The 26,298-nt window shown below is 32.6% G+C and overlaps 1 protein-coding gene across 2 annotated transcripts in view; it reads left to right on the top strand.

Moving 5' to 3' along the window:
• LOC129907281 (protein MON2 homolog) overlaps positions 1-26,298 on the top strand; it is a 255,003-nt gene that overhangs the window by 131,295 nt on the left and 97,410 nt on the right. The window contains exons 2-15 of one of the 2 annotated variants that reach the window (XM_055983407.1): positions 1,707-1,797; positions 18,799-18,924; positions 18,987-19,181; positions 19,242-19,476; positions 19,543-19,687; positions 19,742-19,865; positions 21,403-21,706; positions 21,761-22,062; positions 22,120-22,311; positions 22,376-22,588; positions 22,645-22,820; positions 22,900-23,062; positions 23,116-23,260; positions 23,620-23,900. In XM_055983407.1, coding sequence (XP_055839382.1) covers positions 19,128-19,181; positions 19,242-19,476; positions 19,543-19,687; positions 19,742-19,865; positions 21,403-21,706; positions 21,761-22,062; positions 22,120-22,311; positions 22,376-22,588; positions 22,645-22,820; positions 22,900-23,062; positions 23,116-23,260; positions 23,620-23,900 — 2,334 coding nt within the window. In that variant the 5' untranslated portion in view covers positions 1,707-1,797; positions 18,799-18,924; positions 18,987-19,127. The remainder of the gene's footprint in view (positions 1-1,706; positions 1,798-18,798; positions 18,925-18,986; positions 19,182-19,241; positions 19,477-19,542; positions 19,688-19,741; positions 19,866-21,402; positions 21,707-21,760; positions 22,063-22,119; positions 22,312-22,375; positions 22,589-22,644; positions 22,821-22,899; positions 23,063-23,115; positions 23,261-23,619; positions 23,901-26,298) is intronic. The other variant, XM_055983400.1, reaches the window with a different exon arrangement.

Raw genomic sequence — 26,298 nt, 5'->3', positions numbered from 1 at the left:
AGCAGAGTGGTTGAACCCACAACAATTAAAACATCTTACTACATTAGTATGTTGATAAACTTTGCATCTATTCCAACCAAAATTTACTTAAGTACTTTCCAATACTTTCGTATAGGCAACACTGTCCATTTCAACAATTGCATTGTAGAAATTGTTCTTTGGAGATAGATATATATGCACGCACTTAATGTCATATTCGTTTAACTCATTTTGATTCTTAAGTGATTTGACCTCATCCTCACACACTTTCTCTTTCATCCCTTCAATACATTCACCAAAAATGACCTGAATACGTTTATACGTAAAGCGGTCCATAGACACCATACTTGTGTCGGTTTTGCGGAAATGTGTGATGTGTGTGGGCTGAATTGGACACCAATTTTTGGTGTGAGACACGGAGCGAGTTAAATCAAATGATTTTGATTTTTTTGTGTCGGTGTCTTAATCGGTGTTATGTGTATGGGGATGTGCGCTCACAATTACTATGTTGTTCATCTAAATTGTTGTTGAGTGCGAAGCATTGGAGTTTTTTTTTCAATAAAATGCTAATTTGTGTTTGCGAATACTGCTGATTTTTCCTCTTTGAGATCTCTTGTGTGTACAATTTGGTGTGGCGAAATGCAACACCGTTTTCAGTACACCGGGGTGCACAAAAGTGTGGTGTCTATGGGCCGCTTAACACCCTGACTAGAAAACTGGAAAACGAATGGAGCCTTTACCATCACCATTACAAAAAAGTAAACGAGCATAAAATCCAACCTCAATACTCCACCAACGTATCAAAATAAAATAATAAATCATCATCATATAATAAAACGGCAAACATGGTTTTTGTGGTACAAAATACCGGACCCACAAAAACCGAAGGGGCATAAATTATATACCGAATGACTTCTACAAGTGCAGAATACATTTTTTTTTACTTTTTTAAGGTGGTTACAACATTAAGGTGGTTTCACATTGGTGCGTTGTTTTAAGATCGCATGTTAACTGTGGTTAACTTTTATTGTTTTAGTTATCTAAGTTTAGAACTAAGATGTTTGTTTTATTACCATGAATTTTTTTGTTAAAATGAATTTCTATTAAAATCAAGTCTATTACTAAGGCCCAATCTTTTGTAAACACTTTTGATTATAAAAAAAGGTTATACCATACATTTTTGCTTTGCAGTATTTTTATATAAAATCACTCAAAACCTGAATAATGAAACCAATGAAATCTATCTTCGTCCTTTTCTCTATTGAGAGGACATAAGAATTTGAAAGTTCCTTGACCATTTTACCAAGTTTTCACTTTGAGACGTTTACATTATTGCATAAAAGGCCCCAATATTTTGTCGCACACCAAATGCCGCATGACAAAGCGTTTTTCTTATGAGGTTCAGGGAAAACTAACAAAAATGTCTTTTTTGTTCCTTAGGGCCAGTTGTACAAATATTTAATCCGTGGATCAGCAACTTTTATCTTCTCAAATCGGAAGCATAGCTGACTTTTAGCACTGGTTCAAGGTCCTTATATGTTAAAATAGCCACATTCATGCTTGAACCCAAGTTGACCCGCAGCTAATCCGCCGAAATCGGTGTATAAAATTCCTGAACCAAGGCTGATCCACGTTTGTACAACTAGCATTTAAAGCCTTATCTACAATGACTTAAAAAGTGAAAAGTGGGAAATTTACAAAATTATATTTTTTTTATTTCTTTCTAGCGCTATTTGTTTTTGGAAAAACTTTTGGAAAAATATATAAAAATTGCTTATTAAAGCAAAAAATAAAAATAATGTGAAGAAACATTTTAAGGTAAGAAAAACTGTAAAAAAATGAGTTTGAAAATGTTCACTTTTTTTTCTCGCTAGCGTAATTTTTTGTAAAAAAATGTTAACAAATTGTTTTTTATACAAAAAAATATTAATAACTACAATGACCTTAAAAGTGAAAAAGTGGGAAATTTACAAAAGTAAAAATTTTGTATTTCTTTCTAGCGCTATTTGTTTTTGGAAAAAACTACAAAAATTGTTTAAGCTTTCTGCATCATTATTTTTAATTTTATGGTCGGAAAAAGTGTCACAAAATGAGTTTCAAAATTTTCACTTTTTGACTTTTCAAAAAGTGGACGTTGCAGTTATACCCCCTACTAACAATTTTGCTTCTATAATGCTTTACCGAAGCAACAATTTCATCTCCAATGCTTCGCACTCAACAACAATTTAGATGAACAACATAGTAATTGTGAGCGCGCATCCCCATACACATAACACCGATTAAGACACCGACACAAAAAAATCAAAATCATTTGATTTAACTCGCTCCGTGTCTCACACCAAAAATTGGTGTCCAATTCAGCCCACACACATCACACATTTCCGCAAAACCGACACAAGTATGGTGTCTATGGACCGCTTTACGTATAAACGTATTCAGGTCATTTTTGGTGAATGTATTGAAGGGATGAAAGAGAAAGTGTGTGAGGATGAGGTCAAATCACTTAAGAATCAAAATGAGTTAAACGAATATGACATTAAGTGCGTGCATATATGTATATCTATCTCCAAAGAACAATTTCTACAATGCAATTGTTGAAATGGACAGTGTGGCCTATACGAAAGTATTGGAAAGTACTAAAGTAAATTTTGGTTGGAATAGATGCAAAGTTTATCAACATACTAATGTAGTAAGATGTTTTAATTGTTGTGGGTTCAACCACTCTGCTAAAAACTGTACCGGTAAAAAAGCGTGTGTTAAATGTGCTGAAAACCATGATGTGAAAGATTGCACAAATATTGTAATTAAATGTATTAATTGTTACAATGCTAAAATTAATTTAAAAATGGATTTGAACTGCAACCATAGGGCGAGTGATGCGAATTGTCCAGTTTTTCAAAGAAAACTGAAAATTGCGGAAGAACAGACTGATTATTAGCAATTAGATGATAAAAGGTGCACATATCTAAATGGCCAGAGTCTTTTCAATAACTTTGCCCAATTAGAAAGCTTAGTGAAAACCGAAAGTATTGATTTATTAATAATAACCGAAACACATATTACAGACCCAAGTGAATTAGATTATGTTCAACTGAAAGGCTACTATTTCCCCATTAGTTGTGAGAGTGAATCTAGTCATACCGGAGGTGGTGTTTTCTATGTTAAAAACAATTTTAAAGTAATACAGTCAAATAAGGAGAAAAAAGGGGTTAATCTCGGAATGAATGTTAGTAGAAATTTTTTTTGCTCAATATCTTCCTTTTGCCATTCTATAACATATCTCAAAAGTCTAGAAAAATCTCATGTCCGCTTGTCGCGATTTCAAGGTCAAATCGCGAAATGGAGATTTTCAAAATTAGCAAAAATAGGCTATGGTATTATATACACATATGATACATGATTTCAAGGTATTTTTTAATGCTGATTCCAAAAAATCTAAAATCAAGACAATCTGACGTCTCTGAAAAAAGTTATACCTGTTTTTTATCTGTCAACTCATATTATTATAACAGTTGCAAACTTACTGCCGAAAAACCCTTAAAAGTTATGGTAGATGAACCAAATTTTGCATGAAGATTTGAGAATCCATCATTATTAAAAATAAAAACAATCCATTAAAAAAAATATATATACCTACGAAATAATGGTATTTTTTGATGGAGGGGCAAATTTTAGGATATGCACTAAAGAAGATTCTTGTTCATCTTAGGAATAAGTGCTAATAGGCTAATTTTTTCATTTTAATCTTTGTTTGGATATTCTTTAACTACCCTCAAAAATCTAAAAAAATCTCATGTCCGCAAGTCCTAATTTTTTTGGTTTGAAAATAAGGTGCAGATTTTAAAAAATTAATAAGAAAAGTTTAAATTTGTATATGTATACCAACATAAGCGACATGATTTAAAGGTATTTTTCAACACTTATTCCAACAAAACTCACAAACAAGTCAACCTGACCATCCATGAAAAGTAATGCACCTTATTCATGTTGATCTGACACAAATATCTGAAGTGTAGTTTTTCAATTTTTTAAAATCTGCACCTTATCTTCAAACCAAGAAAATTAGGACTTGCGGACATGAGATTTTTTTTAGATTTTTGAGGGTAGTTAAAGAATATCCAAACAAAGATTAAAATGAAAAAATTAGCCTATTTGCACTTATTCCTAAGATGAACAAGAATCTTCTTTAGTGCATATCCTAAAATTTGCCCCTCCATCAAAAAATACCATTATTTCGTAGGTATATATATTTTTTTTAATGGATTTTTTGATTTTTAATAATGATGGATTCTAAAATCTTCATGCAAAATTTGGTTCATCTACCATAACTTTTAAGGGTTTTTCGGCAGTAAGTTTGCAACTGTTATAATAATATGAGTTGACAGATGAAAAACAGGTATAACTTTTTCCAGAGATGTCAGATTGTCTTGATTTTAGATTTTTTGGAATCAGCATTAAAAAATACCTTGAAATCATGTATCATATGTGTATATAATACCATAGCCTATTTTTGCTAATTTTGAAAATCTCCATTTCGCGATTTGACCTTGAAATCGCGACAAGCGGACATGAGATTTTTCTAGACTTTTGAGATATGTTATAGAATGGCAAAAGGAAGATATTGAGCAAAAAAAATTTCTACTAACATTCATTCCGAGGTTAAACCCTTATTTGACTGGATTAAAGCGCCTTTTAAAAAAATATAAGCTTAGTATGCAATATTTTATTAAAGCAAAAAATAAAAATAAATACAAATAATGTGAAGAAACATTATTTTTGATTTTAAGGTAAGAAAAACTGTAAAAAAATGAGTTTGAAAATGTTCACTTTTTTTTCTCGCTAGCGTATTTTTTTGTAAAAAAATGTTAACAAATTGTTTTTTATACAAAAAAATATTAATAACTACAATGACCTAAAAAGTGAAAAAGTGGGAAATTTACAAAAGTAAAATTTTTGCAGTTGGCGTGGTAAAGCCTTAAGAATTGATTTGTGTGATTAAAAAAAGTCGATTCCTTCTTTCAAAGGGATGTTTTGCTTAAATTTTCACTGCCACACAGTACCACGGATTACCTTTTTACTACTGTATACTGTGAAGATCAACACCTGAACGCACCTTTAATAAATGTGAACCTATCCTTAATCTCTAATAAATATCTGAACGCATTCACTAAAATTTTCCTGAAAGACTGAATGAGACTTTTCCAAGTGGAAAAGTACTAGAAGAACTTGTTTCTCATTGGTCAACCTCCACTGGTGAAGAGGTAAACAAACATTTTTTCCCATGCTAATTACAACAAAAAGTCTATTTTCAGTACAGAAAACGTTTGTTTACATCTTCACCAGCCCACAAATGACATTCGCTGAAAGTTCCCCATACCACAGATATCAATGGCTGCGTTCACGAATACCGATTCAAGGGTGTCTGGATACCTTTGTGTTGTTGTAATCCCATATAAAATCTCAGCTGATCGTAAACATGTGTTGACAAGCAAAAAAATCCAAAGGTATCCTAACAGGCCGCCTCCACAGGAGATAATTTTTGTCATGTTGACGTGTCTTAAGAAAAAAAAAACACATCTGTCAAAATCGTTGTTAGACATCCGTGTTCAGACAAAATCGAAGACACGATTGTCTAACATTGAATCATAACAAGAAATGGCGAGCCTCCACAAGACATTTCTTGTTAAGACACGTCAACATGACAAAAATTATCTCCTGCCCTTCAAGCAAGAAAACTGAGTTCAACAAAGAAACTCCGACCTCAGACCGCGAAAATCGGGCTTGCACTCACACACTTGCAACTTTTTGTGTATGAACACAAAGTCGAACGAGAATCGTGGTGAAAAATGAGAAAAGGAAAAGAAAGACAAGGCCAACAAGAGCCAAAGCGTCATTTTGTTATTTTTTGTTGAAGTGTTTGGTCGCGTCGTGTCTCGTGTCGTTGTTTGTATAATGTTAGTTTATTAATTATAAACAATTTTATTAAATTATAAACAATATGGAAAACAAAAAAGGTATGTTTTATATATCGCTCAAAGTGTTTGGGTTAAAATGTTGTTTCTTCTTGTGCTGTAGATGTAATCTCTAATGATGAAGAAAAATCTAGAAGGTGAAACATGCGATTGGGTATCTAAAAAAACACCAACAACAGCAGCAGCATCAAATGAAATAAAATGAAAAAAAATGTATTGTATTTATTGTGAAAATTTCGTTTGCCAAAATAAAATAAAAAATAAAACAGTTTCAGTGAAAAAAAAAATAAATCTTGTTCTTTTTTTGGTCGCAAATGCGAAATGTCATCCCTTTCTTATTCCTCTTTCTGGTAGGTTTTCACTGCTCCGGCTCAGGTCTGCCTTCGGCTCCGTTTTCTCGGAATGGAGATTTTCACCACACCAGTACATATGCAATCGACTTCGCGGTGATTATAATTTCCATACTAATTTGAGCCGCCTTCGGACCAGTTTCTGATCCGAAGTCGGACTCAGCTCCGCCTCAGGCGGAGCGGATTCGGACCGAGGTCGGACCTGTTTGCTTGAAGGGTGTGGAGTCGGCCTGTTAGGTATCTTGGATAGGGTATCTGTGCGTACGTGAACGCACCCATTGCAACTGGAAGTGCGATAAATAACGCCCTCTCCCTTCCGGAAATTTAAACTTCTACAAGAATGAAAAAAAATGAATTGTGAATAACAAATTTTGAGGGAAGTTGGTGGAGGTTGAATGATTGAATGATGGAATTTGAACGAATGGAACATGAAACAGGTTGAATTGAATCGCAAATTGCAAGGTGCAAACACAATGCCCTTAAGGCGATTACACTTTGCATTTTCTTTTTCGATACTTTTTTTACGTAGTTAAATCGTAGTTCAACAATATCTAAATCAGATTTAAAATATATCAAAAAGTAGGTATATAATATATTCCTGTGTATTTGGTCTTCAAAAAGTGTAGTTAATCGCAGGAAAACAACAACAAATACTATAAAAAATAAAGAAACTATTTTGGTATAATTGTGTTCAAAATTGTTGCAAATAAAAAAAAATAAAGAAATTGGCACTCGAATTTCGAGGGCTGGATCGGCTAGTTATAATAATAATAAAGGTCTTCCAAGAAGTGAAGTAAAAATGGCGGGCGAAAATGAACATGCCGCCACAACAATCCCTCGGTCTTACAGCAGCACCCCACCTATTCGCAAGCGGCCTGCTCCGATGTTGAACAACCATCGCATGCGATCTCATGCGTTGGTAATATTCTCACCAACAGTGGTTCAGTGTGTTCAGCCCGCTTCCGCCAATCCCATTTAAAAAGAAATAAGCGAAAAACTATGCAGAAGCCACTCAAAGTCCCCAGTCTAAACCAGCCCAGAACTAATATATTGGAGGAAATCATTTATTCTAGACGGAGTCACGACCATTTACTTTTTCAAATTAAACCGCGAGAAAGGATTCAAACGCGAAAATTAAATAAACTGAAAACCGTAGACCTTCACGCATACAATAAGGGGAAGGGAAACAGCTCGCAAAGTGGTTTTACTTTTAGTGCAAGGCATTTATATTGGGCACTCGGCCATTTACGTTGAGCATGGGTAAATACTTCGAGTCATCTCATCTCTCACACATATATTTAAAATGGATATTTCACCAAATAATTCTATGGACCGCCCGGGCGCGCTCGTCCAAATAGTTATCGTTCTCAAAAAAGCCCGTCCAATACCGACTTTATAGTCTGTGTGAACCATCAATCAAACGTCACACCATATATTGTGAAGTACCTAAACCTGTTTTGTTTTATTTGCTTTTTCAAGATACTCAAAGAGCAAGCTTCTGGTTGATGGACCAGGTCTCTAATAATCTCTTCCAGCATTTTGGAGCAGTAAAAGAAAGGGGTTAAGAAAATTATTAAAATAGAATGGGAAGGTGAAAATTGTTGTGGTAAAATTTACCGCAACAAATCCCACGCTTACCTCCTAGAAAATGTGTTTACATTTCGAAGAACTGTAACACATTTTCAAGAATGTATCCACTATGAAAAAGGATTTTTCCATCAGAAAAAAAAGTCAAAAATTTAAAAATTTAAAATCAAAAATAAATAAGCTGAAAATCAAAAGGTAACGTGAATCATAAAAATAAATATATATGGGCCAAAATACTTTTTGGTGTCTAAAAAGTTGTTCCTTTGGTTGAATTTCACTTTTCTTGAATAGTAGGGCGGCTTAGCAACAAAATCGTGCACTTGTGTAATTGACATCATTTGTAGTACTCAATATAAGAGTTATTTTGAGATATTGGGCCACCTTGTATTCCATCCGGGAGAGTAAATACAAGAGTTTTTCTGCGTTGCACTCGCATTGTTGCATATCATAGTATAAGTAATGAAACATTATTATTAATATGTATGATAAATGATTTCGATGTATTTTTTAACGCCCGATCGATTAATATTAATATCAAAATGTCTCGACCATCACGTATAAAGTTATTGGACTCTTTATTAATAGTCTTTTACTTAAAGAGCAAGAGTCACAATATTATCAATTACTCTTTGAAAATAAGTGGTTGGCTAGTAAAATTTTGTATGAACGTTTCATATACCCTAGAGAAAAATAATAAAATATGCGCATCAAAATATTTCGGGTTTAAGGGTGTTTTTTTGTAGTAAGAGATAATACTTTTGCAATGGTAACATTGCACCACATAAAAAATGTATGCATTTTTTTGAATTGCATATAAATATTATACATCCTATGAGAATCAAAAATAAAAAAAAAAAATAATTATATTTACCATTGAATATTGAATTTTTAGGACAAACTTAAAGAGCTTGCTTTTATTTTAATTTTCATACAAATTAAGTTTTTAAGGAGTGAGGTGCATAAGTAAAAGTATGAAAAATAATTGTGCAATTTGTGATAAAGGAATCATATTATGTAATAGGATTGTTAGTATGTACAATATACAGGGTGTCCCAAAAGTAATGGATCAAACGAAATATGCTGATAGACCAACTTTAGGGCTCTCAGAATTTGGTAACTTGTTCATCCCAAATTCTTACGGTTTTCGATTTAATGCAGTTTTTGTGAAATTTCGAAAAATGCTGAACTTGCAACAGTATTTTGCTTCCTCCGCTCATAATTGATTTTTGTTTTTTACAATTCTTTCACTAAAACATTGCCAAATAATACGAAATAATTAATTAATCAAAATATTTTTTATTTCATACGCCACTTTGCTGCAAATTAATTAACATGTTCTATGTTTTATAAAAACTCAATTTCTTTCTTTTATTTCAGAGCAACAATCTGAAAAAAAATTTGTATGGTGTGGCACTGGTTTATTATTTTGAAAACTTGTGGTGTTATTGCAGTTTTCAAAAATGTATAAAAGTTCCCAAAGTTGAAGTTAGAACTGAAGATATTACAATTTAAAAGCAACAAAACAGGGCTTTTCAGAGAAAAATAACAAAGAAAAATAAACACATTTTCTCGACTGTTGTTTGTTTATTTCTTTTTGAACAAAAGCCTCGATTTTTGTTTGTTATTTTGCTCTGAAAACGTCTGTTTTTTTGCATTCAAATTAAAATATCTTTCGTTCTAATTTCAACTTTGGAGATTTTTATACATTTTTGAAAACTGCAATAACACGGCAAGTTTTCAAAATAATAAAACAGTGCCACACTATACAAATTTTTTTCAGGTTGTTGCTCTGAAATAAAAGAAAGAAATTGAGTTTTTATAAAACATGGAACTGTTAATTAATTTGCAGCAAAATGGCGTATGAAATAAAAAATTATTTGATTAATTATTTATTTCTTATTATTAGGCAATGTTTTAGTGAAAGAATTGTAAAAAACAAAAATCAATTATGAGCGGAGGAAGCAAAATACTGTTGCAAGTTCAGCATTTTTCGAAATTTCACAAAAACTGCATTAAATCGAAAACTGTAAGGATTTGGGATGAACAAGTTACCAAATTCTGAGAGCCCTAAAGTTGGCCTATCAGCATATTTCGCTTGATCCATTACTTTTGGGACACCCTGTATAACCCTCATTTTAAGATATTGGGCCACTTAATATTTTATCTTACGATGCACAAAAAGCAAATAAAATGATTTTTTGTGAAATTTGTGATTATTAGAAGGTTCATGTACATCCTCAAGGCTCTTGAGGTAACGTCTTTTCATAGGTCCCCAAGTCACATATATAAAATTTAGCTTTTATACTATTACGAAAGTTTAGGAGGTGTTTGGTAAAGGAATTAACCGCCATAAGTGTCTGGCAATGGATGACGAGATTTCTAAAGTTGTCCTTAAGAAAATATAAAAAAATTGAGCTTTATACTTTAACGAAATAAAGGTACTATTTTTTACCCCTTTAGTACCGGTTACCTGCCAAAGTACCCACAACTAAAAAGTCACTGGTTGTTCTTACCTGTATGTCCCCTAAACACAGAAAAATGTTCAGCTTTTATAAAATAACGAAGGTCTGGTCGTCGTGGGCTCTAAGTCTATAGCATGGAATCTATACAGTGCGGTTCACATGGTTAGACGTACCAATTTTCGTTTACATAAAGGAGATGGCACATTTTTGGGCCCAGTGTGTGCATTAACGAAATTGGTATCAAATGAAAGGTGACGATAAGCACATTACATGGGTTTACATGGGTAAAATATTTTCAAATTCGTTAGTGGGGTTTTGGAGATATTTGAGTTTGAAGTTTCACAATCAAGATTTCAGCTATTTTTTCGAACAATTAATCGTAGAATGCGTAATAATGGATGTACAGAAATAATATTGATATCAAATGAAAGGTATTTATCTTGTTTATAAATCTGTATCAAACATCTTTTTCTATGTTAAAAAAAATAATACATATTAGGTATTTACTTCTCAGAAGGCCATTTTGAAAAACGCATTTGTCTCAATATCTCGAGAACGAGTGGTCGGACAGAGAACTCGCAAGAAAAAACTTCAAAGGAGGAACAATAGAAGCTTTAACACCTCAGGAAAAAAATAAAATGTACAAAAAAAGCGTCGAAAACAGCTCTATCCCCAAGCAAAATTAAAGAAAAAGCTGGGATAACGGCAAAAACATAAACTTTTCGGTGAACTTTTTTGAATGCTGAACATCATAGATTAAAATAAAACTTAAAAATAGTCTTTAATCATGTGACCCAAAAAAAAATACCCTTTTTCTTACATCAGAGACAAGAATGAGTAAAAAGTACCGTTAAACTTCACTAATCCACTATTTCCTTTTGTTTTTCTACTAAGCACTAAATAACCATTCTAATACATACATTTTTTTTTGTTATTCTTGCACACACCTACAAAAAAAATGAAATTTATGTAAACGAAAATTGGTGCGTCTAACCATGTGAACCGCACTGTATAATCTCAAAAACTGAATCATAGGCATTGAATAAGAAGTACAGGAAGGGGTGTTTATCCAAATAAGTGAAGCCACTTTTTATTAGTGTGAGTTGTACAGATGCACATGTATTGGTAAGGGGTCGCAGTGCAGATATATTGTTCACTCAAGGGGCGCCAACAGAAATGTAACTGGTCTTGTGAGAAACTTCCGTATAAATGCTTTTTTTCATCATAATTATATACGAGTTTTAAGCTGTTTTTTTCCTCAACTAAAAACAGACTGAAAATTGTTTTAAAATCATCAAGAGTAGCTGAAACATTGGCGGTCAATGATTGCATCGCCTTGTCATCACCAATAAGAGTGAGTTCGCCCCTGGAAAACCAGCTCGAATTTGACAGATTATATAAAATTTTTGACAGTTTATATAAATTTGTTTTTTTTTTTTTAAATTTTTTTGTGGCTTCACTCGCCAACTCTATAGGTGTGATATACACCCCTTCCTGTACTTCTTATTCAATGATCATAGGTGAATTAATGTCGTTTTCTTTCACTCTATTAAAGAGTACTCTAAATTTTAACTACTTTTTCTGGAGTGAAAGAACATAATGAGGGTAATTTTTTTTTGTAATTGTGTGTTTGACAAGGCAAAAATGGATAAAAGTAATAACAGGCCTGGGGAAAACATTTTATGAATTGAAAAAAAAAAAAAGGAATTAATATTAATAACATATGAAGCATAATAAGCGTTCTATGATAAGTCTGCTTCCACACAAAGACGCAAGGCGCAGAAATTATCTTCGAATTTCCTTTTGATTTTCGTTTCGGTGCGTAGCGCGCTTCTACACGTAGAAATTTTTTGAAGACGCAAATTTGACAGTTATTTTCTTTGGTTTTATTTTGTTCTTGTTTTCGTATGACGACTTCTACAGGAAGACGTAGACGCTCAAGATGCACATAAGAGCAATGGAGAGAAAATATCGATTTCTCCTTTGCTCTTATGTGCGTCTACGTCTTCGTGTAGAAGCAGACTATGCATTTCAATTCCAAAAAAAACACCAAAATATACAAAAAAACAACTCCAGTGGGTCTATGTGCAACGAATAAATCAAAAACGTTACAACGAATAAATCAAAAACGTTACAACGAATAAATCAAAAACGTTACTATACACGCAAATAATACACAACCGACGAAGCAGACTCCGCGACCGACGAAATAAAATAAAGCAGAACAGCAAAAAATAGAACAAGATCAAAGAGAAACGTCAAAAAGAGTCACAACATTTTTTACCGGAGACTCACGGTAGAGAATCTTCCTTCACTTTTTTTCGAACTTTATTTCTCCCTTGCTCTTATGTGCTTCTCGCGCTTTCCGTCACACACACAATTACAAAAAAAAAAAAATTACGCTCATTATGTACTATCACTCCAGAAAAAGGAGTAAAAATTTAGAGTACTCCTTAACAGAGTGAAAGAAAACGACATTAAACTACAAAAATACATTTTTAATTCGTACCCATTTTTGACTAAAGCACAAAATTACATTTTTTTTGAGATTTTACCTGGTGCATGTTTTCCCAAATATCATAAAATCTATAAGTTTTCTGGCAAAGTTGTGAATAACATTTTTGTTCATAATTGTTTTCTTTATAAGAATAAATTTATAAAATACTATGATTATAACACATTTTCCGAAGAAAATCGGCCCCAAAGTCAATAGTCCAAGATCCCAGGGCCGCCAGACATTACTTATTTTCTCAAGAAAAAAATGTATGGAATTACGTAGTGCTAGGACATACTATTAGTGAATGGATACTGGCTATCTTGTGCCGACGGCCATTTTACCACTAACAGGTGCTAAAGGTACGAAAAATACGTAGTTAGATTTCTTATTTTCTCAAGGCTGATTTTTATATATGATACTCAGGGAACTAATACATTAATTTTTGTAAGCTGCCAGACCCGTCGGATGGGCCTAACACCTTGCCAGACACGCATTTTAGTATACGGGAAAGTTAGATTTTGTTATATGGAGGTCTGGGAAAAAATTTATAACACATTTTGACTTCAGGACTCGAAAGAGTATCAAGACACGAGTCGAAAACCACATTTTGAACAATCGCATCTGGAGTCATTTGGCCGCCATTTTGTTTTTTTTTTTTTTAATTTCAATTTTTCACATAACTCATGTATTTTTGAATCTACAGAAAAAAATGTATTGCAAACTTGAAGATAATTTAATTTACTACAATATATGTTAAATTACTTTTTTCGATTATACCTTCGGTTTAAGAGTTAGGGTGGTTTTTTTTTGAAACCATATTTTCGTCATATCTCATTTATTTGAGCTTTTTTGAAAATTAACTTGAAATAAAAGTTGTAGATCTTTTTATTACCTTCAATTATTACATTAACGGTTTTTCGATTTGACAGTCCGTTTTTGATCTGTAGGAAAAAAACTGCAAAAAGGTTGCAATTTTTTAATATAGGAAAAATGTTCTAGTACAGGGTAATTTGCATTAGATATAACAACAACCTAGGCGTGTAGGTTGCACTCAGACAAGAACAAAATCGTATAACTAACACTGCCAAACCCATTCCGACAGCCATTTTTTTGCCAGACACCTTAAAGCTTTGAAAAAAATAGTTTAACTTTACTTATTTTCTCAAGCTTCATTTTTATATATGATACTCATGGAACTAATTCAATAAATGTTTTTAAGCTGCCAGACCATCGGATGGGCCTGACACCTTGCCAGACACGCACAAATGCTCGCTATGTGTATCAGCGCCAGCGCACCGTGAGCATGTTTGTAAAGGAGTTTTATAACAAAGCTTCGTTAGATTTGTTATCAATAATCTAATGGGTCTTTCGTAGTATTAAAGTAAAATTTTTATTCTTAATAATACCAATAATAGACCAGTGCCGATGCCTTCAAAAACATTAAAAAGTACAAAAAAATCATAGTAGGATGAAACCCATTGGAAAAGGAGGGGAATATGATAAGAATGAAAGGAAAAATAAATTACGGGCAAGCCGAGTTCGGGAAGTGGGTGGGTTGAGTTTTTAGTGGTAAAAAATGGCATATCTCGATTTCCGGCAAAACTACAAATCCTATAGAAAAAAGTTGTATGGCAAAGTTGTAGGTGATAAAAAGATCTACAACTTTTGTATCAACAATTTTTTCACATAACCTCAAAATTTATGTGAAAAATTCAAAAAAACCGAGTTTTTGGTTTTTTATTTTTATCTTTTTCAAAAACAAAAATTTTTCTACGAAATTTGGTGAAAACTTACCTTATTATGTTCCAAATACACTGTAATTTATTTGATTTAAAATATTAATTTGTTCACCTTATTTTGACGTAATACCAAAAAAACACCCTAATTTTCAATCGAAAATTCACGTGTCAAAATATCAGCTTTTTTCAAAAAGTCGGTGGGCATTTCGTTCGTTAAAATGTCTATTTTCTGATGGTGTAAAAAAAATTGTACATTAGTATACTATAGAACATGTTCTAGTAAAATTCAAAAAATGAAAAAAGCTTGAATTCGAAAAAATTTTTTATCATTGTTTACAATTTTGGCCTATTTATTCAAATTTACACTTTAATTACTCAAAAAACGTAAGATTAATCAATGTTACATGAAATCTTACGTTTTTTGAGTAATTAAAGTGTAAATTTGAATAAATAGGCCAAAATTGTAAACAATGATAAAAATTTTTTTTCGAATTCAAGCTTTTTTCATTTTTTGAATTTTACTAGAACATGTTCCATAGTATACTAATGTAAAATTTTTTTTACACCATCAGAAAATAGACATTTTAACGAACGAAATGCCCACCGACTTTTTGAAAAAAGCTGATATTTTGACACGTGAATTTTCGATTGAAAATTAGGGTGTTTTTTTGGTATTACGTCAAAATAAGGTGAACAAATTAATATTTTAAATCAAATAAATTACAGTGTATTTGGAACATAATAAGGTAAGTTTTCGACAAATTTCGTAGAAAAATTTTTGTTTTTGAAAAAGATAAAAATAAAAAACCAAAAACTAGGTTTTTTGAATTTTTCACATAAATTTTGAGGTTATGTGAAAAAATTGTTGATACAAAAGTTGTAGATCTTTTTATTACCTACAACTTTGACATACAACTTTTTTCTATAGGATTTGTAGTTTTGCCGGAAATCGAGATATACCATTTTTTACCACTAAAAACTCAACCCACCCACTTCCCGAACTCGGCTCGCCCGTAATTTATTTTTCCTTTAATTTTCATCATATTCACCTCCTTTTCCAATGGGTTTCATTCTACTATGATTTTTTTTGGTTTCAAAAATTATCGACCCTGGTCTATAATTACCACAATATTAAATACATATACCTACCTTTAAACTCATAATGAAAATAATGAACAAATGTTATTAATAACTGTACCATTATTATTAATTAAAATTCACTTAAGTTTAAAAAATCCTCATTCGCATCCGCGGATCCCTTATTTGAATAACAGTAAACATTTTACTTCAATACTACGGAAGACCCATTAGATTATTGATAACAAATCTAACGAAGCTTTGTTATAAAACTCCTTTACAAACATGCTCACGGTGCGCTGGCGCTGATACACATAGCGAGCATTTGTGCGTGTCTGGCAAGGTGTCAGGCCCATCCGATGGTCTGGCAGCTTAAAAACATTTATTGAAGTAGTTCCATGAGTATCATATATAAAAATGAAGCTTGAGAAAATAAGTAAAGTTAAACCATTTTTTTCAAAGCTTTAAGGTGTCTGGCAAAAAAAATGGCTGTCGGAATGGGTCTGGCAGTGTTAGTTATACGATTTTGTTCTTGTCTGAGTGCAACCTACACGCCTAGGTTGTTGTTATATCTAATGCAAATTACCGTGTACTAGAACATTTTTCCTATATTAAAAAATTGCAACCTTTTTGCAGTTTTTTTCCTACAGATCAAAAACGGACTGTCAAATCGAAAAACCGTTAATGTAATAATTGAAGGTAATAAAAAGATCTACAACTTTTACTTCAAGTTAATTTTCAAAAAAGCTCAAATAAATGAGATATGACGAAAATATGGTTTCAAAAAAAAACCACCCTAACTCTTAAACCGAAGGTATAATCGAAAAAAGTAATTTAACATATATTGTAGTAAATTAAATTATCTTCAAGTTTGCAATACATTTTTTTCTGTAGATTCAAAAATACATGAGTTATGTGAAAAATTGAAATTAAAAAAAAAAAACAAAATGGCGGCCAAATGACTCCAGATGCGATTGTTCAAAATGTGGTTTTCGACTCGTGTCTTGATACTCTTTCGAGTCCTGAAGTCAAAATGTGTTATAAATTTTTTCCCAGACCTCCATATAACAAAATCTAACTTTCCCGTATACTAAAATGCGTGTCTGGCAAGGTGTTAGGCCCAGGTGTTAGGTCTGGCAGCTTACAAAAATTAATGTATTAGTTCCCTGAGTATCATATATAAAAATCAGCCTTGAGAAAATAAGAAATCTAACTACGTATTTTTCGTACCTTTAGCACCTGTTAGTGGTAAAATGGCCGTCGGCACAAGATAGCCAGTATCCATTCACTAATAGTATGTCCTAGCACTACGTAATTCCATACATTTTTTTCTTGAGAAAATAAGTAATGTCTGGCGGCCCTGGGATCTTGCTCTACAAAAATTATCATGGGTAAGAAAAAAATAATTCCATTCAAAAATTAATATCTGAGCAATAAAAACAGATAATAACATTTCTTAAAGACATGTACAAAAATAGCATTTCTTCTAAAAATCAATACATTAATGAAGTTTTTATCGTTAGTATTACCGGAGTTATTAACATTAATTCATCGCTAAAGGGAATTAACTTTGCAGATAGAGAGTTACTGTAAAACTATTTTTTTTTTATAGAATATACCCAAGAATCATCTCTCAAAATCTTCTTATCTCATCCCGGGACACCCTGTATATTTGATCTTCACCCACTCCCTCTTGTCCGCGAAAAAACACCCCTCCACCCAAATATTTTTCATAGACTTTTTCTTGCACTTGCGTCAGTGAACAGACTTAATAAGTCTGTTCACTGACGCTGTGCTGGACTGTTCTAGGCAGAAAAGTACAGCTTTTTGCTGTTCATTGAGATTTTTTCTGTGCTGAACTGTTCTAGTTTCCTGTTCATTGACAAAACTAGAACAGTTTAGAACAGGATTTTCTGTTCTTGCTTTTGAGTCAGATCAGGTTAGAACAGATGCGTGAGAAGTGTCAAAAGCAAAGCTGTCATTTTTTGTTTTTGTTTTGATTTAATTGTGCGAATATTTCTCGGGTGCTCGTGGTTTTTCTAACTAAAAACAATTTTTAATTATATTTTCCGCAGTAAAAACTCAAAAAATATATAAAACTAACGAGAACCGATAAGCAAAAAAATCATATAATTTACAATTTTTTTTTTTTTTTACTTTGACAACTGACGTTTAAATGACTGTTCTAACTTGATCTGACGTTTCTCACGAAACTGTGCAGTCCTGTCCTGTTCTGATCTAGAAAAATCCTCGCTGAACAGACTTATTAAGTCTGTTCACTGACGCTGTGCTGGACTGTTCTAGGCAGAAAAGTACAGCTTTTTGCTGTTCATTGAGGTTTTTTCTCTGCTGAACTGTTCTAGTTTGCTGTTCATTGACAAATCTAGAACAGTTTAAAACAGGATTTTCTGTTCTTGCTTTTGAGTCAGATCAGGTTAGAACAGATTCGTGAGAAGTGTCAAAATCAAAGCTGTCATTTTATTTATTTTTTTTTATTTAATTGTGCGAATATTTCTCGAGTGCTCGTGGTTTTTATAACTAAAAACAATTTTTTATTATATTTTTCGCAGTAAAAACACAAAAAAATAGAAAAAATAAACGAGAAACGATAAACAAAAAATTCATATAATTTACAATTTGTTTATTTTTTTTTTTATTTTGACAAGTGACGTTTAAATGACTGTTCTAACTTGTTCTGACGTTTCTCAAGAAACTGTGCTGTCCTGTCCTGTTCTTACAAACAAACACAAGGTCTGTTTGGGTACTGTCTAAAACAGAAATATTTCTACTTTTGTCAAAAATAATGTACAAAACTATACCATTCCAGAGTACCCAAACAGGAATTGGGCTGAAAATGTTGAAAAAAGTAGAAATGTTTTAGGCAGTACCCAAACAGACCTACAATGACAGGGTTCTTTGAATACATCAAATTTTAATATGACAGCAAAACCTGTTTAACATTAAAACACTCCTGATACCATAAAAAAATCACTATCGCTGAAGGTTTTTTAAGTGCCGTGGGTAACTGTATTTTTGCCAAAAATGTTTCACCAATAAAAATGCTGTTTAATATTTTGTCGACACAAACATTTAAGGTCAAAACAACTTATGTATTTTACTTTTATATTTCTCAAGGATCTCGTACAACTTGTGAACTCTGATCAACCTTTCTGGCTTTTTGGCATAACGGAACTAAGCAGAGCGTTCGGCTTAGAGCTGTTAGAAACGACACTCGCAAATTTTAGCTCAGTTTTTCACGATGTAAGATTTAAATATGAAAAAAAAAAATAAAATAAAATGTGATTTGAATATTTTTATTTCAGTTCTCAGAATTTACAGTACTTCTAAAGGAACGTGTTTGTGCCCTTGTTATAAAACTATTTTCACCCAATGTTAAACATCGGCAAATTCAAACAGCCAATACTTCAAACATACCTCAAGAGAAACCATACTTTCCAATAAGCATGCGTCTACTAAGGCTAGTTGCAATTTTGATTGAGAAATATCATACTCTTTTGGTAAAACAAAAAGACGACTAGATTTATTTGCTATTCTTGTAATTTCAATATTTTTTTAAGGTAACTGAGTGTGAAATATTTCTGTCATTGATTGTAAAATTTTTGGATCCCGACAAACCTAACTGGCAACGTGCCTTAGCTCTCGAAGTTATTCATAAAATGGTGACCAAGCCTCATCTCATTTCATTTTTTTGTATGTCATATGATCTAAAGAATCATGCTACAAACATTGTTAAAGACATGATAAACGCTTTAGGAATTTATGTTCGTCATTCTTTTATACATGTTTCATCGGGTAGAAAAACTTGAAGTTTTATTTTAGCAAAACAAAAATGTATGGTTTTTATTTATTTTGGTCTAGTTTTTAATGGAAATGCAATTAGCGTTGGAAATGTTCAAAATGCCAATAGTAGCGGAAATGCCTTACAACAATCTGGGTTTATGTTCAGAGGATATTTTCTGCCATTAGCTGCAAAGTTTGAGCCTAGTACACCAAAATCCGTTTAGTAAGTTTTTTTACTCATATAAGAATTGGTTAAAACCTTAAATTAAAATTTTAGTTTGGAAATGTTGGACAAGGCCGAACCTCCAACCATACGTGACGGTTATGGAATCTCTTTAGCATACGCCGTTCTTTTAGATGTTACAACATCAATTTCTATAATTATAAAAAGTTGTACAGATGTAAGTAGTTTAAGGCTAGTGTTATTTCTCCGATGACCTTGTTAAATATGTATATTAATAACGGTGTTCACTAGAGTGACCGCAACTCCCATAGAAAAATTTTTTTGACGAATTTTTTTGGGGGAACCCCAGTTCAGATTTTCAGATAGCCAAAATTTAAGCTCGATTAAGTCTAAATGGTGCCGACTGCCGACACTCGCTCAAAGTATCAAAAATCTCTGTTTTTTCACTGTTTTGCGATATTAAATTAAAGTCAGTGTTCTTACACATTATTCATAATATGCTAAATTTATTTAGACCTACTTAAAAAACTATATTGTGTTCAATTTAAATTTTCAGTACTGACCTCAAAAAAGAGCTGAGGTGCAAACTCTGTTAAAAATGAAACTTTCTATGTTAAAATGAAATGCTTCTGGTATAATTTTAATAACAATAGAAGCACTAGGGACGGATGCAAATGACTTTGTAGTTTCAAAATCAGTCTGATATACAAGAAGACAATATTTATTTGAAAATCAGGAACAATGACAAGTTTCACATGTTGTAAAAGTAATGGGCCAAATCCATTGTTCTTTCATAAACTGTGATTTTTTCGTTTCTAAAAGAAACTTAATATTCATAAACATTAGCTATGTCTTTTACCGTTGCCGCATCCGCAGTTGGATTTAACATGTATTGCCTTTAATTCTCTTGTAATCTGTGTTTGGTGCTTATTAACATTTTTTTTACTAATTATCTTTGTTTTATATTTTAGAATCTATTGTGAACCATTAATTTGGTAACCTCTTTTATTACCTTCCAAAAGGAGGAATTTTTCAAATCGTAAGAATTTTTTTATTTTATCTTTTTTTTAAATGGAAGCCTGATTTTGAAATTTCAAAGCCAATTTTACTCTGCCACAATGCTTCTATTGTTATTTAAATTATATAAGAAACATTTCCATCAAAAACCTTAGATCAATCTATAACTTAGAAAGTTTCATTGTTAACAGAGTTTGCATCTCAGCTCTTTTTTGAGGTCAGCACTGAAAATTTAAATTGAACACAATATAGTTTTTTTTAAATAAGTCTAAATAAATTTAGCATCTGAATTATGTGTTAGAACACTGACTTTAATTTAATATATAAAAAGTGAAAGTAGTCCCATCCATTTGGTAGGTAGAGCTAATTTTCTTCGCAAAACAGTGAAAAAACAGAGATTTTTGATACTTTGAGCTAATGTCGGCACCATTTAGACTTATCTAATCGAGCTTAAATTTTGGCTATCTAAAAATCTGGAAAGGCTGAACATTTTATGGGGTTCTCCCGACCAAATTTCCAAAATCGATTTCTTGCGCTCACTCTAGTGTTCACATTAGCCTCATTCCACCGATTCATTTTGACAATTCTGTATTGCCTTCTCACTTACACTTTATGGCAAGAAAGAGATTACCAAAAGAGCCAGGAAATTTTAAACTTGAAACAGAACTGTCAGAATGAGTCGGCGGAGTGGGGCCAATGTGTACATCGTTAATAAATGTATACTAAAATAAATTCAGATTCCTATGGATTGTAATGAAGACCTGGAAAGAAAGGGCAGCCAAAATGCCCTTTACGTACAGTTAGTACAATCCAGCTGGTCTGGATTGTTATCCGCATATGTTCCGCTTGTAGATGCAGCTGTCGATGAAAGCACAACGGATAATATATTGAAGGCGATGCAAAAGTATTCTGCACTTTGCGGGATGCTTAATTTACTTAACGCTCGTGATGCATTTATCATATCGATTTGCAGATCCTCCTTTCCGCCACATTATGCTTTATCAATATTCAATGGAGTCCAATTAGATGTTGATTTAAGATGTAAAATTTTAGCTTTTCTCTTTTAAATAAAAAAAATGAATATAGTTTTAATAGGTCATACAAAAAATAAGAGCCAGGATATAAATAATCACATCCCAGGGTCTAGCAATGAGACTGACTTTAGACAACAAATTGTGGCAGTTGGAACACCATTACCTAGTGCTTCCCTACCCCAAAATATTATGCAAGCTCCTGTCATGTTGACATCAAAAAATTTACAATGCATGCGAGCAATACTGTTTCTTGCTCATAATCATGGTGACATTTTGGGTACTTCTTGGCAGATTATCCTTGCTACTCTACAACACCTAGTTTGGATTCTTGGATTGAAACCATCAACCGGTGGTAGCCTTCAGGTAAGCTCGAAAATTAAAAAAAATATATAATTTTTATGAACATAAAACAATAAACAGGCAATTCAAAAACCCGCTGTTGAAAACGTTGGTATTCAGACTGCTGTAATGGCTGATTTACCTGTTTTATCTCAAATGTTAAGTGAACTTTTTGAATCCAGCAAAAATTTAGATGATGTTGCTCTACATCATTTGATAGATGCTCTTTGTAAACTTTCGCAGGAAGCAATGGAGCTTGCTTACACTAATAGAGTTTGTATAGCTCATCCTTAATAAACTAGAACATGGTATGTTTTAATTTAAATAATTTTTACAGGAGCCCTCATTGTTTGCAGTGGCCAAGCTTCTAGAAACTGGTTTAGTCAACATGGCACGCATAGAAGTGCTTTGGCGCCCGCTGAGCAATCACCTATTAGAGGTCTGCCAACATCGACATATTCGAATGCGGGAATGGGGTGTAGAGGCCATTACGTATTTAGTGAAATCTGCATTGCAATTTAAACACAATATACCATTAAAGGAGAACAAAGTACGATTCAGAAAAAATGTTACTTTGGCTAATTTTTATGTTTCCTTTATGTTTAGGTGCTTCAAACTATGCTACTAAATCCACTCTCAGAATTATCAACAGTACCACATGCAGATGTTCGACAAAGGCAATTAGATTGCGTTTTACAAATTTTAAATGGCTCTGGTGATATACTTTCTTTTGGTTGGCCAACAATAATCCAAATTATAGGTGCTGTCAATGATCGTCAAGGGTACGAACTTAAAACTATTTCATATGTAACACCAATTTAATTATTTTTATATATTTTATTTTTGTTATCAATTGCTCAGTGAACAACTCATTCGAACAGCATTTCAGTGTCTACAATTAGTAATAACTGATTTCTTACCAATAATACCATGGAGATGTCTACCATTATGTATTAGCACCGCATCAAAGTTTGGATCACAAACGCAGGAACTTAACATTTCTTTAACAGCTATTGGCTTGATGGTAAATTTATATCGATTTCACTTTATAAATAATAGTACTGAGTTTTTTTTTAGTGGAATATTTCAGATTTTTTTAATCAAAACCAAGAAAAGTTAATTTCAATGGAAATAGATAAAGCTTTCATTTTGCCAGATTTTCCAGGAGCATTTAAGATGCCACAATTTGATAAGCTTTGGATGTGCTTATACGCAAAGCTAGGTAGAAAAAAAAACTATAATAGCATACTCTGTTCAACAAAAATGTCAGTACATGTCTAATGGCAAATTTTTTTGAAGACATAAGCCTGAGCACCAATATATTGTTATAATTTTCGTTCAATTCGTTAATTTCGTTCAATTGGTTAATTCTCAATGTGTATACTTATTTGTAAAATTTATTTTGTTTGTGTCTGTTTCTGACTTTCGGGAGCTTTTTAAAAGATTTAAAAAGGAATTACTCATGCAAGTATTTGATAACTTGGGTGAATTATTAAGGTTCTATTTTTCTGTACTGACAATTTTTGTTGAATGTTTAAGTATAGTATGAAGAAAATATTTTCAAATAATTCACACTTTCAGGTGAGCTTTGTGTTGACCTTAGACCTGCTGTTAGAAAATCTGCTGGACAAACATTATTCTCCACAATATCAGCACATGGAAGTCTCATAAATGGTCCAACGTGGCAAGCTTTGGTATGGCAGGTCTTATTTCCCTTGTTGGATAATGTTCGAACCTTATCAAGTTGTGCAAGTAATGAAAAAGTGGATCTTAGCAGTAATATCCTTATTCACCACTCAAGAAATACGGCTCAAAAGCAATGGGCTGAAACACAAGTTTTAACGCTTTCTGGAGTTTGCAGGGTAAGTTTATGAAGAAAACAAGTTGATTCTGAATTAAATCATCTTTGATACCAAAAGTGGTACGGTTAATCGACTGTTTTGATTACTACAAATGAGCCATTTGTTGATAGTTTTTCTTTTATACATACAAAGTATTTTTAAAATTATTAAAACATAAGGAAAAATTATACAAAAGGTGCAATGCAAATGTTGTTAATATAGACATTAAAGAATCCGTGATGGCAAAGTAGAGGTAATAAAATATTCTTTCAAAATTTAGAAGTCTGTCGGATCAAATCTTGATATTTCACCCCCCCGCCTGGTGGAACGTAAGAGTTGAAAAACGCTCCTAACCTTAAAATAGGCTGCATGATCTAACCTCCAATTTCTGGCTTGGAAAACCTCTGGTTTTCAAAAGGAGACATTATTAGCTTTAATTTGAAATTAAATTCGCCTTTTAATTCGATAAGTTGTAAGGGGCGCAGCGTATTATATGAGACTTTTTCCTCAATTATTCGTAGTTTTGCATATACTTTGGGTCGTTGCTAAGAATCTATCAATGTTTTTCTAAAACACCGTTTTGTATTTAAATGTTAACGGCTCTTATTTTTATTTTATAGTGAAAAAAATCGCTTCTAACCTTAAAACGGGCTGCATGACAAAACTGTCAGACTTTCACCCGGAAGACCTCTGAATTTTAATTGCTTACAATATCACCTTTAATTTGACACCAATATCGTCTTTTAACTTTATGAGATGCATCCTGGCACGCCAATCGTGCCAGGATGTGGAGGGGAAGACCTGCGGTTTTCGTAACTACTAATACCCCTCTTGAAATTTTCTTTAGCTCGAGTTGAACGTTTCTGCAGTGGCCGCCCGGGCTATTATTTTCATTCTCGTGCCTCGGCCCTAGTTTGAAAGGTACTGTAAATAAACATGACTTGTTGTCCAGTGGCATATTGAGGGGGGGCTCAAGCCCCCCCTAGCCTTCAAAATCATGTTATTGTTTAGTTGATCTCATCATAATGTACATGATTAACTGAAATTTGTTCGTAATTCTTAGAGACTTAGAGGCAGCTCAAATGGTCGAGCCCCCTCCAAATTCTGAAACGGTTGTTTGTGTTTGTTAGCTGGCGTTGAGAGTTGAGGTAATTTTTTTTTTCGTATTTTAGTCCAATTTGGAATTCTTCAAATTATTTTTTTTAGTATTTTGACTTCGAATTACATCACTGTACATTTTGCAAAACTTAATTAGGGGGGGGGGGGAAGAGACGTGGGGATTTTTTTTTTTAAAGATTTCTTTCAAGTCTCATAGTTTTTAGTTCGCGTGATTTCAAGAAATATCGAATTTTTGGTGTTAAAAAGGAACATGAAAACAGACCGAATTCTTTTTGCGATTGTATGTGTGTTATTTGACAACAATTTTTACACGAACGTCAAGCTGAAATCAAAACAATTTCTGCAAAATAAAACAGAGTTCCCTTTGATCAATAATTTTGTTTATTTTCTTCGGTAATATAAATTTAATTCAATCAAAATCAATAGGAAATTGGAGATATTATAAAGATCTGAATGAAGATGAAGTAGATGGTTAATTATTTTGGCCGTATGCGCGAATTTTAATTTCCCACCTCAAAATTGATTTTCCCGTGGTCAAAATTTTTTTCCGCTTCGCGTTTCGGTTGTGAAATTTGAGTAGATTCTCATGTCAACAAATTTTTTTCCGCTTCGCTTCTAATGTTGGCCTTATTTTACTTGGCGTTATTTCATAGCATCATTATCCATATAATTCCTTATATCCACAAGATGTAGTTACATAATTAAGAATCCCGTCCAAGCAACTTCAGTTGAAGGAAAAACTCTATAATCGTTTGTTTTGAAAAAGAATACAACGTCGTTTTATGAAAATAAAATATTTTGGTAAAACTAAACCTTATATTTCCGTATACATTAAGTATTGCTTAATATGAATTCAAATGGTTCTTAAAATATTCAGAAATCAATCTATTTTCCACAGTTTTAGTGGGTAATAATTCCACAAAAAAATTGGGGTAGTAAATTCCCTTGAGAATTTATTCCACTTCAAAAAGTGTAATAGATTCCCACTTGAAGTGGAATAAATTCCTATGTGGAGCAGATTGCCGTGGAATTATTTCCCTGCATCTGGTGAGGTTAGGTTTCGTTGGAGTGTAGGAATTTTTTTTTACTGACTAACCAACACAAAAAGTAACAAACTTGCGTGTCATGAAATTTAAAAATAAAACAAGAAAAGACAATGAATTATAATTTTTTTTAATTTTGAAAGAAAACCAATTCTTAAAAATCAATAAAGACGTTGTATAAGTATGAAGTTCACGGCGTTTCAAAGTGAGATGGGTAAGGGGGACATGCTGCCCCTCTGAAACCCCCCTGCTTGGGC

Source organism: Episyrphus balteatus, chromosome 1 (assembly GCF_945859705.1).
Source record: "Episyrphus balteatus chromosome 1, idEpiBalt1.1, whole genome shotgun sequence".
Taxonomy (NCBI): Eukaryota; Metazoa; Arthropoda; class Insecta; order Diptera; family Syrphidae; genus Episyrphus; species Episyrphus balteatus.
The sequence above is the reverse complement of the archived record's forward strand: the minus strand, read 5'-3'. Positions and strand labels throughout refer to the sequence as shown.